At 46.6% G+C, this 16586-nt stretch overlaps 1 protein-coding gene across 2 annotated transcripts; it reads right to left on the minus strand.

The window, feature by feature from the left end:
- Positions 1–402: 402 nt before the first annotated feature.
- XAF1 (XIAP associated factor 1) lies at positions 403–16126 on the minus strand. Of its 2 annotated transcripts, none has more exons than XM_081161757.1 (8): positions 15844–16126; positions 14246–14381; positions 13598–13654; positions 13061–13232; positions 11766–11851; positions 5310–5648; positions 970–1042; positions 403–812 (listed from the first exon to the last, which is right to left on the minus strand). In XM_081161757.1, exons 1-7 carry the CDS (start codon positions 15873–15875, stop codon positions 1004–1006), a joined length of 861 nt encoding a protein of 286 aa, XP_081017883.1. In that variant the 5' UTR covers positions 15876–16126; the 3' UTR covers positions 403–812; positions 970–1003. The 2 variants fall into 2 exon arrangements, with proteins under 2 accessions (XP_081017883.1, XP_081017882.1); XM_081161756.1 differs by having other exon boundaries at positions 13037–13232; positions 15844–16125.
- Positions 16127–16586: the final 460 nt, after the last annotated feature.

A 16586-nucleotide genomic window follows, 5' to 3' on the forward strand; every position in this document is an offset into this window, starting at 1 on the left:
CAGGGGGGCTGGTGCCCTAAGGGGTGAGCCCAGAGGCCAGGCGGAAAGGTGGTGTACACTGTTTGCCCATCGCATCTCTAGGCTTCTCCCAGCTACCTGCCTACCAGCAGCCTTCAAAGGCACCCCCTTGGGCTTCACCAGCGAGCCAGGAGGCTTGGGACAATATTTACTAGAGGCCTGTCTTCATCAGGGGTGTGTGGAGGGACAGATTAGAGAACCCCCACACCGGGGACTCTGAGGCAGCCTTTGCCCCCCGCCCAGCCCCGCTCCTCTCCCCCTCCCGCCCTCCCTCCCTCTCTTTTGGCCCTCGCCTTGCCTGCCCAGCTCCCCTAGCCGCTGCCATCCCCTGCCCGGGAAAACCAGTGAGGACCCTAAAGAACCATGAACTGAACAAGAAGCTTTCAGGAGGCTGTTTTTATTCTCCACGGAATAGATACATGTCTCAAAACTCAACAGCAAAGGAAACAAACGGTCCATTTAGAGAATGGGCGGAACACGTGAATAGACATTTCAGATGGCAGACAAGCAAGTGAAAACATCGTTAGACTTTAGGGAAATGCAATTTGAAACCACAGTACCATTAGAATAGCTAAAATCAGAAAAAAAGATCATGATAACACCAAATGTTGGCCAGGGAATTTGGGGAAACTCAGTCTCATACACTGCTGGTGGGAATGTAAAATGGACAAAGCTGGGGTCCCCCAAGGTGTCCAAGCCACCGGGCCCAGACGCTTGATCAGAATTCTCAGGCAGAAGAGCTGGAGGCTTTTTTTCTCCTTGTTTATCTGTAGCTCATGGGCAAACCGATATCTCTGTTCAAAAGGAGGGAAATAGTTATAATCAAACCTTTTCTTCCATAGGAAAAACCCCAAGGCTTCCTATGGAAAGAAAAACCCACCTCCTTTTATGAGTAAAGGCTACCACACAAAGTAAGCAGGGAGACCAGTAAATCTTCTAAATCTGGATTACCTTTTCTTTTCCAAATCTAGCTGGAGTTTCTCACTTATTTTCCTCTCGATGAAGCTAACCAGCAGCATTTCTCCTAAAGAAATGGATATTAAAAAAGTTTGATGTGTTTAAAGTGGGAAGCACTACTTCCTGGGGTATCTCTGGATATTGCTATCCTAGTTCCCGGAGCACAAACTCTGAACTACAGATGGCAAAGAAAAGGCATGGAGCCCAAGAGGGGTCTGTGGGGGACTTGGGACAATGTTTACTAAAGGCTGTCATCATCAGTGGGGTGGATGGGCTGATGAGAGAACACCCACACCAGGGACTCTTATGCAGCCACTTAAAAAAAAGAGAGAGAGAGCACCACATGTTGACTTGGAGGGAGGAATGTCCTTGGGTATTGCTAAATCATAACATTAAGTTGCAAGGAAATATATATAATCGGACTCCAAATGCGCATGTTTGTACGTGGTTATATAATAGGGCAATGACTCATGCTGTTACTTTGTAATTATTTTTGTCCCAAGTAATATATTTTTATTTGCTAAATTCGGCAACCCTGTTATATAAGAATGAAGGAAAGTATGGAAGGAAATAACAAATTTTGGGAGGTAAGAGAATATGGCAGTACCTCAACATAATATAGGCCATATAGTATAAACTCATAGCTAACATATTCAACCAGGAAAAACTCAGTGTTTCCCTTAAGATCAGGAACAAAACAGGGGTGTTCACTTTTACCGCTTTTATTCAACATAATACTGGAAATCTTAGCCACAGAAATCAGACAGAAAGAAGAAATAAAAGGCATCCAAATTGGAAAGGAGGAAGAAAAACTGTCATTATTTGCAGATGACATGATACTGTATATAGAGGCCACAAAGATTCTACCAAAAAATGACTAGAACTGATAAATGAATTCAGTAAAGTAGCAGGATATAAAATAAATATCCAGAAATTGGTTGAATTTTTATACACCAATAATGAACTATAAGAAAGGGAAACTAAGAAAATCCCATTTACAATTGCATCAAAAATTAAAATGCCTAGGAATAATTTAACCAAGGAGATAAAAGACTTGTACTCAGAAAATTATAAGACACTGAAGAAAGAAATTAAAGAAGATACAAATACATAAAAGCATATACCATGCTCATGGGTTGGAAGAATTAACACCATTAAAATGCCCATACTACTTTAAGCAATCTTTAGAGTCAAGGCAATTCCTATCAAAATACCAATGGCAGTTTTCACAGATGTAGAACAAATAATCCAAAATTTTATATGGAACCACAAAAGACCCTGAATAGCAACAGCAATCTTGAGAAAGAAGAACAAAGTCACAGGTATCATGCTGCCTGTTGTCAAACTATACTACAAGGCTATGGTAATCAAAACAGCCTGGTACTGGCTTAAAAACAGGTGCGTAGACCATTGAACAGAGTAGAGAGCCCAGAAATAAGCCCACGCCTGTAAAGTAAACTAACCTATGACAAAGGAAGCAAGAACACACAATGGGTAAAGATGGTCTATTCAATAAATGGTGCTGGGAAAATCAGACAAAGAAGAGGAAGGGAAGGGAAGGGAAGGGAAGGGAAGGGAAGGGAAGGGAAGGGAAGGGAAGGGAAGGGAAGGGAAGGGAAGGGAAGGGAAGGGAAGGGAAGGGAAGGGAAGGGAAGGGAAGGGAAGGGAAGGGAAGGGAAGGGAAGGGAAGGGAAGGGAAGGGAAGGGAAGGGAAGGGAAGGGAAGGGAAGGGAAGGGAAGGGAAGGGAAGGGAAGGGAAGGGAAGGGAAGGGAAGGGAAGGGAAGGGAAGGGAAGGGAAGGGGAGAAAAGAAAAGAAACCACCTTCTTATGCCATATTAAAAAACACACACACACCTCAAAATGAATTAAATACTTAAATGTAAGAGTTGAAACCATAAAACTCCTAGAAGGAAACAGGCAGTAAAATCTGACATTTCTCTTAGCAATATTTTTTTCTAATATATCTCCTCAGACAAGGGAAACAAAAGAAAAAATAGACAAATGGGACTACATCAAATTAAAAAGCTTTTGCACAGCAAAGGAAACCATCAACAAAATGAAAAGACAGTCTGATGAATGGGAGAAGATATTCATTAATGATACATTGATAAGGGGTTAATATCCAAAATTTATAAATAACTCATACAACTCAACACCAAAAACAAACAAAAAACCCAAACAAACCCAATTTAAAAATGGGCAGAGGCCCTGAATAGACACTTCTCCAAAGAGGACATACAGATGGCCAAGAGACACATGAAAAGATGCTCAATGTCACTAATCATCAGAGATGCAAATTAAAGCCACAATGAGACATCCCCTCACCCCTGCCAGAATGGCTCCATCAGTAAATCATCAAACAAGTGCTGGTGGGGATGTGGAGAGAAGGGAGCCCCCGGGCACAGCTGGTGGGAATGCGGACTGGGGCAGCCACTGTGCACAGCTGGTGGGAATGCGGACTGGGGCAGCCACTGTGCACTGCTGGTGGGAATGCGGACTGGGGCAGCCACTGTGGAAAACGGTGTGGAGGTTCCTGGAAAAATTAAAAATGGAGCTGCCTTTTGACCCAGTGATTCCACTTCTGGGTATATATCTGAAGAAACCCAAAACACTAATTTGAAAGAATATATGCTCCCCTATGTTCATTGCAGCATTATTTACAATAGCTAAGATATGGAAGCAGCCCAAGTGCCCATCAGTAGACGAGTGGGTAAAAAAGGATGGTAATACGTTTACACAAGGGACTATTACTTGGCCATAAAAGGAAGGAAATCTTACCATTTGCAACAGCATGGATGGACCTACAAGGTATTAGGCTAAGTGAAATAAGTCAGACAAAGACAAATACCACATGATTTCATTTAACTGTGGAATCTAAAGGACAAAATAAATGAAAAGACAAATTAGAAACAGACTCATAGGTACAGAGATCAGGCTGATGGTTGCCAGAGAGGAGGGGGTCGGGTGACTGGATAAAAAAGGTGAAGGGATTAAGAACCACAAATTGGTAGTCACGACATAGTCACAGGAGTGTATAGTACAGCATAGGGAATATAGTCAATAATATTGTAAGAACTGTGTGGCGCTACAAGGGTACTTGAAACGTTGAGGGGAACCACTTTGTAAAGCATATGTCTGACCACTATGCTGTACACTTGAAAATAATCCAAAATAATATTGGATGTAAACTGTAATTAAAATACAAAAAAAGAGAATATGGCACTGATAACACCCCAGCAAGTATAAAATTCACCCATCTCTGTAAAAGTATGTGCTTATGTGCATATATAGATGCTTAAGTTAGAAAATAAAGATTTAGGTCTAACTTTTTGTAAGGAGTGTACATCATATTAAGTGAAAAAGGCAAATAAGTATAGGAAGCTAATATATGGGGAAAATGGATAATTCAAACCCCATATAGGTTTGTCCAGGTTTGTGTGAACAAAGGTAAGGCTTGTAAAGGACGCCCGCCAGGCTGCTGATGTTGGTATCTCAGGGCATGGGACTGGAAGGTGGGGTGGGAGCGGGGAGGACTAGCTTTGCCTGTATATATCTTTGTATGGTATTATGCCATGGATTTTGAAAAACAAATAGTGAAAGCCCCCCCCCCCCCTTAAGTGAAGCTTAAGAGCATAAGCTTTGGAACTATATACATGGGGATCCCAGGCTGGACTCTGCCACTCTCTAACTGCATAATCCTGGGGAAGCCACCTGACCTTTCTGTCTGGTTCCCTTACTTGTAAAATATGGGTAAAATATCTGTCTATTATGTGAAATGAGGATTAACCATTTGTGAAGAACTTTGCATTGTAACTGGCACATAATGGTTAACTACCTCTAATGCTAATTCTTACTAGAAAATAATCTAGGTTGGAAAACTCAGGATATTGAGGCTGCAAATCCTGATCTGCTGGAGGTAAACCTCAGTCTGCTAGAAGCAAGATACCAACTGATTTAGGATCTTGAATAAGGCTCTGATCTCTGGGCCTCCGTGGCCTTACTTACACTAGGAGAGAGCTAGACTGGATGCCTTCTGCCTCATTCATTTACTCAACTGGTGAAAGCATTTGCTGTGGTCAGCCCCTGGGCCAGGAACTGGAGATACAGGGATGAAAGAGCTGGCTCTGCCTCAGAGGTGGCCCAGGCCCTGGGAGATGGTGCAAATAGGCCAGGTGGGAAGGGCTAGGAGAGAGGAGGTGGGCGCACAGAGAGGGAGGGGACAGGGAAGGGCCCTTCCAGCGGCAGTGTCTGCAAACATCCCGAAGCTCCTGGATTTCTCTAGACCCTGTCCAGATGGTTTATAGCCAGGTAAGGAGAGAACAGAGACCGGTACCTGATGTTGGTTTAGGGTGGGCAGAGGAAGTAGGATGTCACACTGAGGACATCTCCTCAGGATGTCATAGGGTGCTTCATCTACAGAAGAGGTGATCCAGGGCCTGTGCTCAGACTTCAGAGGCAGATTCAGGGTTTCGTTTGTGCTACTTGGTGCTTGTTTTGTTGAATTTTCAGCAAGAAGAGGAAATCTGCTTATATTTTTCGTCTTTGGTCGAACATCTTTTTTTACAGTGGAAGTTTGATTTTCAGCAGCCTGACTTGGGAGGGATGGAGGAGAATTTCTTGGCTTTTCAACTGGAAGATGTTTTGCAGACTCTGAGATGGTGCGACATTTATCCTGCAATTGTGAGTAATATATCAAAGTTAAAAATCACTTTGGCTTTAATGGTTGGACAATACAATCAACTAGATAACCTGAAAACTTTCCACCGAGAAGCCTTAGAAAAATACTGGATAAAATATGACAAACATTCATTGAAGTTGATAGCTGACTGTAAGAAAGCAAGCAAGCTCCATGTCCTAGGGTGAAGACCTAACCTGTTAAGCATATGAGCTGACACTTTGGGAGATGTGGGGCCAATTTTGTAACTGTGACCTTGGATGAGAGAAAAGTCCCATCCACACAAGGTGGGGAATTGAAAGTAAGATTCTTCTTTCTCTGCATAAAGCTGGGCACCTTGAAGGCTAAACTGGTGGCTAAGAGAAAAGAAAAGGTTAATTGGGTAAGAAAAGTGGCAAGGAAGGTTGCCTGCCTTGAGCTGGAACTTGAGTGAGGGGAAGAAAAACGGATGATCCTGAAAACTCAGAACCACAGGTGCAATGCCATCCTTGTGTTTGGGGCTCATATTTACATTAGTCTCATGGTGTGGGAATATCCAAGCAGATGAATTAACCTAAAAGTTGGAATGTATGGCAGTCTGGAGGATATATAACTTCAAACTAGGTCATACAGGATTCTCACAGGTGGAGTCCCAATAAATAGAAACTCATAATTCAAACTTACAAACATATAAGGAGACAGTCTACTTGAGTGGGAGTCATAGATACAAGCAGTAGCAGGATTAGCCTCCAAGAAGTTCAGATAATAAAGCTATAGAATGGAGACAGTCAAAAAAATAAATTAAAATGATTAGAACAAGAGAAAAGAATAAGACCCTATGAAAAAAGAGTAGGAAAATTTGAATGAGGGAGAACTACAGCTAGAAATGAAAAATACATTGAACCTCAATGGATGGGCTGAAAACAGCAGATCAGAATAAAAGATGAATTTGAGGAAGTTCCCCAGAATATAGGAACGAGAGGTAGAAAATGTGAAAAGTTAAAAGACATGAAGCTAGACCGAGTAGGCCTAATATACATCTGTTATGTTTCACAGAAAGAGTGGGGAGAACATGGGAGAGTTAAGGAATATTGAGGACCCAAAGGGATTAGAGCTGAGACTTTTCCTTAACTGATTAAAGACATATACTTAGATTCAGGCAGGAGAAATCCTGAGGAAGAGAGAAAAAACATATCTGAGCACATTGTTCTGAGCAGTATGTGAACCCACAGAAGATCAAAAGGCAAAGAGGATCTTGAAATCAACCAAAGAAAAAGATTATTTACGAGGAACGACAATTACATGGAAAGCAGACAATGACATGGAAAGGTTCTCAACAGCAGTCATGGAGATTGAAAGATGGTGGAATAATCTTCAAAATATTAAGAGGAAATCACTGTTAATGTACTATTTGATATCCAGCTAAACTACAGCTCAAGAATGCAGAAAAAAGATGTACGTTTTCAGGCAAGTGAAGATCTCCTCACAGTTTCTTGCTGAAAGAACTACTGAGAAGTATTTGAGGGAGAGAGAAATCTTCCCCCAAAGGAAAGCTTGGGATTCAAAGAAAAAGGTAAACGTGTGAGTACATCCAAACAGGCATGAATTGCATAAAACAACAACAATAATCATAATGACCAGGCAGGGGGTGGAACGAAATTATTCCAGCAGCATTTGCATATCAGGTGAGAGTAGAACATCAGAGTGAACATGTTCGCAAATCCATATATTGTTTATTAGAAAGCTAGGGAATATGGTTAATATTGGACTTTAAGTCAAGCATTCATATTAAAATGTTATGGATATTTCCAAAAATGATAGAAATAGAATGCAAGATTGCCAAATCAGTAGAAAAGAAAGAAAATGAAAATCTGCTCAACCCAATAGACGGCAAGTGAAGCAGCAGCAGCAAGGAACAAGCGTGGTCCATGGGAGGCCCAGAAAAGATGGTAGAAAAGAATTACTTTAATATTGTTGAGAATGACGAAGGCATTGTCATTAAGTAAGAAAATTACTATTTTTTAAGACATATGTTGAAGGTCGATGGGTGGAATGACAGGCTATCCTGGATTTGCTTTAAAACGCTTTTGGAAACGAGAAAAGAAAAAAAGGATAGATGAAGCAATGTTGAAAACTTGATTATTGGTATATCTGGGTGATGAATACCTAGGGGTTTATTATATTATCCTCCTACTTTTGTACTTGTTTGAACATCTTTGTAATACCATTACAAAATTTAGATGGTAGATAGACTCTATAACCATCTAAGCTATCATTTTCAGTCATATAAGGTCTAAAAATTAGTTTCCCATGCTTTAGTTCTCAAGAAACTGTTCAAGAATACACTCTACCGAAGAAGGAGCAGCCCGGCCGGCGTGGCTCAGTGGCTGAGCATTGACCTATGACCCAGGAGATGGAGGTTCGATTCCCGGTCGGGGCACATGCCCGGGTTGCGGGCTCCATTCCCAGTCGGGGGCATGCAGGAGGCAGCCAGTCAGTGACTCTCATCATTGATGCTTCTATTTCCCTCCCTTCCTCTCCCTTCCTCTCTCTGAAATCAATAAAGACATAGTAAAAAAAAAATCAGAACCTAGAATCTGTGGAATAAACTCTAATGCTGGAGAGAGTAGAAGGAATTCCCAGAATGACAGCTACTCATCAGACCTGGGGAGTCATGTGCCCCCATAATTAAATGAATAGAGTACTTTACATGTTTGATTGTATGGAGGGGGAAGTTTTCAGATGTGGCAGAAAGTTTTGGGCATGACTTAGTGATAGGTACCTAGAAAGTGAAGCAAATGAAAAATTGAAGCAATTATTAATTCCAGGGAAAACAAAAAATTGTACAAGAAAGCAAATGCAGTTATAGTTTGTATGACATAGCCATTTATAGTATTTATATGGTCATAATAACATGACATTGATTACAGGTTTAACCAGGATGGGCGATACCAATTAATTGAAAGGATAGAGAAGAAACTCGGAGGTGTGTTTAAGGGTAGGTGGTGTAATCAAGTGAAATCCATCTCCCTATAGCAGTATGAGAAGGTACTTCAGAAATATGGAGCTAATGCCAGGAGAAATATCTCAGTTAGAAAGTAGAGCATTTGTGACTTGGGAGCAGTTAGCATGAAGGGGAGCAGTGAAGCTAGTATTTTAACTGGGGTGGTAGGAGACAAGTAAGGGCTACAAAAAAGAAGCACAGGCCCGGCCGGGCGTGGCTCAGCGGTTGAGCATCGACCTAGGATCCAGGTGATCGGGGTTCGGTTCTCGGTTGGGGCACATGCCCGGGTTGCGGGCTGCAGCCGATCAATGACTCTCTCATCATTGATGTTTCTATCTCTCTCTCCGTCTCCCTTCCTCTCTCTGAAATCAATAAAGATATATTTAATAAATAAATAAATAAATAAATAAATAAATAAATAAGTACATTAGATAATGTTAGAAATCAATCAAAGCTATGGAAAGAAAACAGTGGAGAAAGGTACGGGGCATGGTAAATGTGGGACGGGGAGAGGTTACATTTTTAAAGAGGTTCTTTATGAAACATTTAAGTGAAGATGCAGAGTACGCAGTAAAATATAAGTCTGGAGTTTGAAAGAAAAGTCTGGAATGAGATGGATTTGCAAGTGCCTGCCTACATGAGGCATCTTTTAAAATCATAAGACTAGATGAAATTACTGAGGTAGTGAGTATAGATAGAGAAGAATACAGAGACTGAACCCTAGGGCCTCCCAAATTAAAAGGTTGGGGGGCAAGAGGAGAGACCGGCGAGGTAATTGAAGGCCGGGAGAGTATGGTACGCTGGAGGCCAAAAAGGAGGTGAATTGAAATTAAATGAAGAAGAGGGAGTGGTGAGCAGTGGCCTCCTCATGAACAGGGCTGAGGCTGGACCGCTGCCTTTCGCACTGTGAAGGTTATTGGTTTTGACAAGAGCAGGGTTTTTTTTGGAGGGGGGGATACAAAAGCCAGATTGGAGTGGGTGCAAGAATGGGCAAAGAAGAAAGGGCGACAGTGACTGCAGACAACTTGTCCAAACGTTTTGTTACAAAGGGGAACAAAGAAAGAAGATGGTAGCTGACAGGAAATGAGATCAAGGGAGAAGTAGTTTTTGTTTTTCTGCTTTTGGGTCATGGTAATATAAAGTGAAAGACTGAGAACCATAACACCACTTGGTATAAACGACTTCAGTTTCTACTTTGCAAATCTAAAAAGGGAGAGAGGGAATGCTTTCGATGCAAGGCCGAAGATTGTGCCGTCAATAGAAGTATCTGTCACCAGGACCCCTTTAAAAACCTGTCAGAACAAATATTAGAACATCCTGGAGTGAACAGTTTGAGGCTGCTGCTGCCCAGATGTGCAGCTCACCGCACGTCTCCCTGCTGCAGGAGAGGGGCGGCTGCTGGAGCCGTGGGGCAATGGCCCAGTGCAGGCAGGAAAGACGGGGCGCGGGGCACCCCAGGGTCAGGACCGCAGGAAGCTCCCCCAGGGCCAGCCGGAGGGAATGCAGAGCACACAAATGCACACGCGGTCGTGGACGTTGTCTTCTCATGAAGAAGTAGACAGATCACTATCCCCGTCTTCCTCAAAAGACGAGAGAGGCCCAGGGAAACCGCACAACCAGTGCGTGGCAGAGCAGCGCTAAAATTCAGTTTCTGCCCACGAATCCAGTCGCACCTACAGAGAGCAGGAGCGTGGGCCCCTAGGTTGTCAGGCTGGACCCCCTGCAGGGACATAGTCAGCCTCTGGCGTTGGACTCAGAGTATCTTCTGAGTCAAACAAGTGACGGGCCGCTTATGTCACTGAATTACATCAGTGTCAAGGAAAACAAATGCGCAGGGCGTTTCACTGTGCGGCGAAGGCTGGGGCAGGGCTTCTCTAACTCGAAACATGAGCGATCTTGTGAAACGGCAAACTCCGACCTGTCCTTTCGAGGGGGAGGTCCTGAGACTGCACTTCTAACAAGCTCCCAGGGGATGCTGTTGCTGCTGGCCCACGGGCCACACTTCAAAAAAGCAAGGAGCCGATAGGTGCAAATGACCCAAATGTCTATCGACAGAGGAGTGAATAAACACAGTGTGGTAATACCAAAAGGCCACAAAAGGACGAAGCACTGACGCATGCTGCAACATGGGTGCTAAGGGATAGAGCCAGTCACCTAAGGCTATGTATTATATGATTCCCTTTATATAAAATGTCCAGAATAGGCAAATCGCTAGAGACAGAAGGCAGATTAGTGGCTTGCAGGGACTACAGATAGGAAGGAGTAGGGAGCGACTGCTTAATGCGTACAGGGTTTCTTTTTGGGGTGGTGAAAATGTTCTGGAGCTAGACAGAGGTGATAGCTGCAGGACACTGTGAAAGTACTAAGCGTCGCCAATGATAAATTTCATGTTATGTGTATTTTACCACAATAAACAAAAAGATCTAGATCATCCTAGGGCTCCTTTAATTCTACTATTCGCAGTTCTCTGAATTGAAGGGTTAAGAAAGGACTAACAGCCCTCTGCTCCAGGAGGAGAGAAGCCGAGTACATTTCCCCAGAGGAAGAATGCTCCACCCTGCAGGAGAAGGGGGTGACTTGGCATAGCCAATGCACCAAGAGGTGCTTAGAGCTATGGAGGAAAGAGTTTGTGAGTGTTCCCAGGTAAAATCAATCAATCAATCAATCAATCGATCAATCAATCAATCAATCGCATCATTACACCTCTACAGAGTCCCCCTTTGTCACCCAGCCCTGAGATCAGCTTCATTGTGGGGAGATGGAGAAAGTCATTCACTTTTGTGAAGGACTTCACAGTCTAATAGATAAGACTCCCACAGGGACAGAAAATTATAAGGCAGGTCCTAGTAAGGCAATGTCCAGGCCCTGAGGTTGAAGATGCTCAGAGGTGATCAGGGATAGCTGGATGGTCAGGGAGGCTCCTTGAGAGCTGGCACAAAAGGAGGTCAATTATGTATGACAACTTAGCCTAAAGCAACGCACAACATCCCTTTTTGAGCAAAGCAAAAATAAATATGAGACCCTCTAATATACTATGTAAAACTAGACCCAGAATCTACCTTTCATACTACACTTCTGGGAATACAGGCAAGCTACGGGCACCATTAGAAAATAACTTAATTGCTACTCACCATGTGGTGTAAATACTTATTTTCTGAGATCATTTGGTTGCAATAATGACACTTGATACTGCTTTCAGGAACTGAAATCCTTTTCCCTAATAAACACAGAAACAACACCACAAATCACTGCCCTTGACAACAGCTAGCCCAGCTGTCCCACAACTGCGTGCAGGGCCTGTAGTCACAAGTGTGAACCGTCCCAGGCCTGCCTGCCTGTCCTGCACTGCAGTGTCCTCAGCCACACAAACAACCAGTGGCCGAGTCACCCACACCATTTCCTCATGGCTTCAGAGGTTCACTCAGGGCAGTGCATGGCCTTGAGGAAGACACATCTCCTGGAGCGGGGCTGGTTTGTAAGATGACAAGGGAGATGTCACCACAGATGCCCATCCTGACCAGTCTGACCCTCTTTCAATTGCATCAACTTCTTAGCTCTGGGCTCAAACGGTTACTGTACCTATCTTTGTTGATTGTGCTGTGTTGTCTTGTTGAAGTTGTGTTGATGAAGTTGTGTGGGTTGTGTTAAAGTCCAGCCACGCCGGAATGAAGGAAATGTACATGAGTGTCAAGCATTCCAGGTTTTCATTTGCCAGTTTTCACCTTGGAGAGATTGTTCACCAGGGATTTTAGGCTCACACCGCTATGTTATTAAAACAGCCGGTGAAGTCAACATTAGATCTGTCACATTGATGGCTGTGTCCTCTGCTAACACACCTCATAAAGGTGTGACGGGGTCCAGAGAACCTGAAACGGTACTGGGGGGGCCACCACATGGGCCCAAAGGTCAGGGGCTACAGCTAATTCCCTTCTGTCCACTGCTGCTGGTGGGAAAGCTCCAGATTTGGTGTCGGGAAACTTGGGTGTTCAGCTTCATTTCTGCCTCTAGCACCCTTCTGCTTCACTCTGGGCATGGGCTGTCATCTGTAAGAGGAGGCAGGCGGATCTCTGCCAAGCCAGGATGGTGCCAGAGGACTTCCAGGGAAGCCTCCCATTGGGCAGTCTCTCCATCGCATCTGCATCCACCAGTGTAGCTCCCAGCCCACCGCTGCCCCTTGGTGTCCCCGGGCCAGTCATTTGAAGAGCACAGCGGACACACGAGGAGGCCACCCTAAGGACATGGTCTAGAACTAGAATAGCCAGATGGGTTTGCAAAGACAATGCCTGCACATCTGTCATCCACATGTCATCTGTCCTGTTGAATGCCTACACTCCTTGCACCCCATCCAGGGGAGGCTCCCTTTCCTCCAATCTCCCTTTCCCTCCCCGCCCACCCCGCTCACCTGTCCCGCGCGGGGCCTGCTTACTCTGGCAGGTGTCCCTGTGCTGGGGCAGCACTCGGAGCACGACCAGCTGCCCGCAGGCCAGGCAGAGCTCCGTGCGGTTGCCGCAGTGGTGCTCGTGGATCTCCAGCTTGCTCAGGCGCACGGCTGCCCCGCAGAACTTACACTCAACGGGGCGCTCCGGGCATTCCTTGGTCTGCGGGAAGGGGGGCAGGACAGCACGGTCACTGGCCTGCAGCGGCTACAGCCCAGCTGGGGACATGAGCTTATTTCCCTAGGGGACTGAAGCCAATAGGAAAGCGGATGGGACGGGCCAGAGTGGGGACCCTCTTCAGGGAATTTGAGGTCTCCTGGCTCATGGACCATGGTGAGGCCTTCTGACCAGCATCTGGGGGACAGGAGGCTGTGTCCCTCTGGTGAACTAGCTCTCCATTGTTGCCCAAGCCTACTTGGGGGAGCAGAGAGGTCAGGTGGAAGTCTTCACTGTAGGCCCCTCTTCCCCTCCCGCTCCTCCCAGGTTGGCTGCTTGGCTGTAAAGGGTGAATCACACTTGAGTCTCACCTCATGAAACTCCAGCAGGTGCTTCTGCATGCTCTGCTGGCACATCGCACACCCGACCTGAACAGAGAGAGAGACGCTGGTCCACCCAGCACCCGCAGCTTCCTCCTGGCTTCACATGCTGCAGGTGTGGCTCTGGGAGCTCTTAGGGGCCAGGGTCAGGTGTGGATACCTTAGTCTCCCTGGGGTACCATCCCCACGTTCAAGAAGTATTTGGGGGACCCTTTGAGTTGAAAGGGATGCCTGAGCCTGAGCATCTCCAGAAAGACAGACCAGGGGCCCAGGAAGGACTCACGTGGAAGAGCAGGAAAGAAAAGCCAGCCTTGGACTGGCCTGGGCGTGACTGCCTTCTAGAGCTTTCCTCTCCTGCTTCCTCTCTTCACAAATCTCAAAAGCACACTCAGCCTTTCCTGAAACGCGACCCTCTCCTCGCCCAAACCCATAGGCCCGTAGGGAAAGGGCTGGGCCTGGGAAAACCAGGGGCAGACCAGTTGAGTGTGAGATCAGCAGAATTACTGTGTCTACTTTGCAGGGGGCCTGAGGCTCGTGGGACTCAATGGCTTGCCCCCGGCAGCCAGGCCAGCTGCTGCAGCAAGGATCCGACCCTGCCTCGCCGCCTAGCACCCCACTCCGCCCCTCCTGGGGCCGCACCTGTTGGTGCCCATTCTCCTGGTGCTCGTCCACCTTCCCCTGGAGCACGGGCTCCCTGCAGTCGGGGCAGAGGGTCAGGAACAGCACGCAGTGCGCCTCATGGAGGGCCAGGTGGGCAGAGGCCTTTCCTCTTTTGCTGCAGAAGGGGGAAGAAAATCGGGCTTATTTCATGGTATAAAACATAGAGTCATATTTTATACCCAGGGCCTCAAGGGCACCTACCTGGGTTGCAGGTTTGTTCCCCACCCCAGGGGAGGTGTGTTTGGGAGGCAAGTAATTGACGTGTCTCTCTCACATAGATGTTTGTCTCTCTCTCTCTCCCCTCGCCTCCTGTCCACTCTCTCTAAAAATCAATGGAAAAAATATCCTCGGGGGAAGATTAACAAAAAAGAAATAAATAAAAATGTACCATAAATGCAGTGTATGTCAATTATACCTCGGTAAAGCTGTTTTTAAAAAATGAAATAACAAATATCACATTCTTTCAAAGATTTTGCCTTGTTTTCAAGTGTTCCCCTGCCTGGCCCACAGCCGGTTGGGAACCCAGCCCTGGCACCCCCATGCTTGCTGCAAAGACAATGCCAACTTTCATAATCTCCACGACTGGGAGAGTGAGAGGCCATCCACCTGTCCCCTGCCTCCAGGCTCACCTGTGTAAACCCACAGAGAGACGCTGAGTCCTTTCTTGGAGACCCCAAAGAACACAAACTTCTGGGCCTCCCAGGTCCTGGGCAGGGTGTTTCTTAACATTTATTATCAGGAAATGCCTCCTTTCACGTCAATCAGCTCTTGCTGTGGTAGCTTGGGAGGAATGAGACTCAGTGCCTGTGTCCCTAGAGGCCTAAATGACCACGAGTGGTGTGCTGCTGAGTCCCTGGCTTGTGGGAAGGACTCCCTCCCGTTGGTCTGCACAAGCCCTCGGCTCTGCACCGCCCAGACAGATGGCACCAAGGCTGCCTCACTCTCCTCTCCTCTATTCTCGCCCCTCTGCCTGGCCTGGCCCCTTTTCCCTCAGCTCTTCCTGGGAGCTGGTTCAGACACCCAAGAGCCGGGAGGGTCTGGCTGGAGCAAAGTTCTCTGCGAAGGTTCCTTCTGGTCCCTGCTACAGGCAGGCAGCTTTGCGAGTGAGGCCCTTCAATGGGCCAGGTGCCCCTCAGGTAGAGGCACTATCCTGCCCCTCTGCTCAGTCTCCTTTCCCCTGCCCCACAGCTCCTTCTCAGGGTGAGGGGGGACTGGTGCCAGAGCGGTGTGCAGATCATATGATCAGAACCCCAAGTGAGGACTCTGAACAGCCCAGCAGGGACAATTAGCCTGGCTACTTGGCTTCAGGATGGTCTCAGAAAGTCTAGGCTATCTGGAGAGGGAGTGAAAGGAGACTGTGGCTGAGTGATGTAAGTTAACACTGACTGCTTTTCATCAGCTCGTGAATCTCAGGCATCTGCTGAGTTTCAGCCTCCTTCCCTAGGAGCCACAGCACCCAGCCTGTGCCTTCCTGATTTTATACCTAGGCCCCTTTCTCCTCATTTCAGAAACAGACTGATCCTGCCTGCCCGTTCCCTAGGCAGCCTCGGGCGGCCGCTGGAGAAGCAGCTCCTTACCAGTTCCTGCACACCTGGAAGGATCCCTCCATGTTCTTGTCTCCAGAGTCTTCCTGTTGAGTTTCGTTTCTTGCAGAAACAAAACTGAAAGTGTTCCAGCAGCCCGGCCCACAGCTCCAGGGAAGGAGGAGGGGTTCAGAGTTCTCAGCCAAGGGCTCCCCAAAGTCCCTGTGGCTGGACACTCCCAGGAAGCCCCTCTGCAGCCGGCCAGTCCAGCCTGCCCCTGCTGCCTCCCCTACCTGGGCTCTCACCCCTGCCCTCACCCCTGCTGCTGCCACCGGCTGTTTCTACAACCCAGAGGGTGGGAGCCAGAGGCCAAGCCTCCCCTGGGCAGCAGCCCCGCCCCTCTCCCAGGCCAGCTTCACTGCATCCAGGCCTCTCCATCCCCTTTCTCAAACACTGACCTCCCTCTCCCTCCTGCTCCTATCCCTGGCCCTTCCTCTGCAGGCCAGAGATGGCTTGCTGTGTCGAACTTGAAGGCTGCTCCCTGAGAGCAGTTCCTGGTGGGTGATGACTTTGAAAAGAGTGTCCAGGAGGAGTTGGGGATGCAGGGTGATGAGTGCCAAGACTCGGCTCTGTGACTTAGGACAACAGCCTGTCTCCCTGAGTGTCCCTTTCCTTACTTGTAAATAATTATAGCAAATATGACTAAAACTCTAACAAGGTGAAAGGAAGTGACGAAGGTTCTATTTTCATCCATCCCCGTCTTTAGATTAAGAAACCAAAGCATGGGGAATTCGGGA

The sequence above is a fragment of the Miniopterus schreibersii genome (genome assembly GCF_964146895.1).
Source record: "Miniopterus schreibersii genome assembly, chromosome: 16".
Taxonomy (NCBI): Eukaryota; Metazoa; Chordata; class Mammalia; order Chiroptera; family Miniopteridae; genus Miniopterus; species Miniopterus schreibersii.

Excerpts from the sequence above, each read along its gene's own strand:
- XAF1 (XM_081161756.1), bottom strand. The coding sequence starts at position 15,875 with ATGGAGGGATCCTTCCAGGTGTGCAGGAACTG. Across the intron at positions 13,655-14,245 it reads AGGAGAATGGGCACCAACAG|GTCGGGTGTGCGATGTGCCA; the intron begins GTGCGGCCCCAG and ends CTCTCTGTTCAG. Across the intron at positions 11,852-13,036 it reads GCAGGCCCCGCGCGGGACAG|GGAAAAGGATTTCAGTTCCT; the intron begins GTGAGCGGGGTG and ends TGTGTTTATTAG.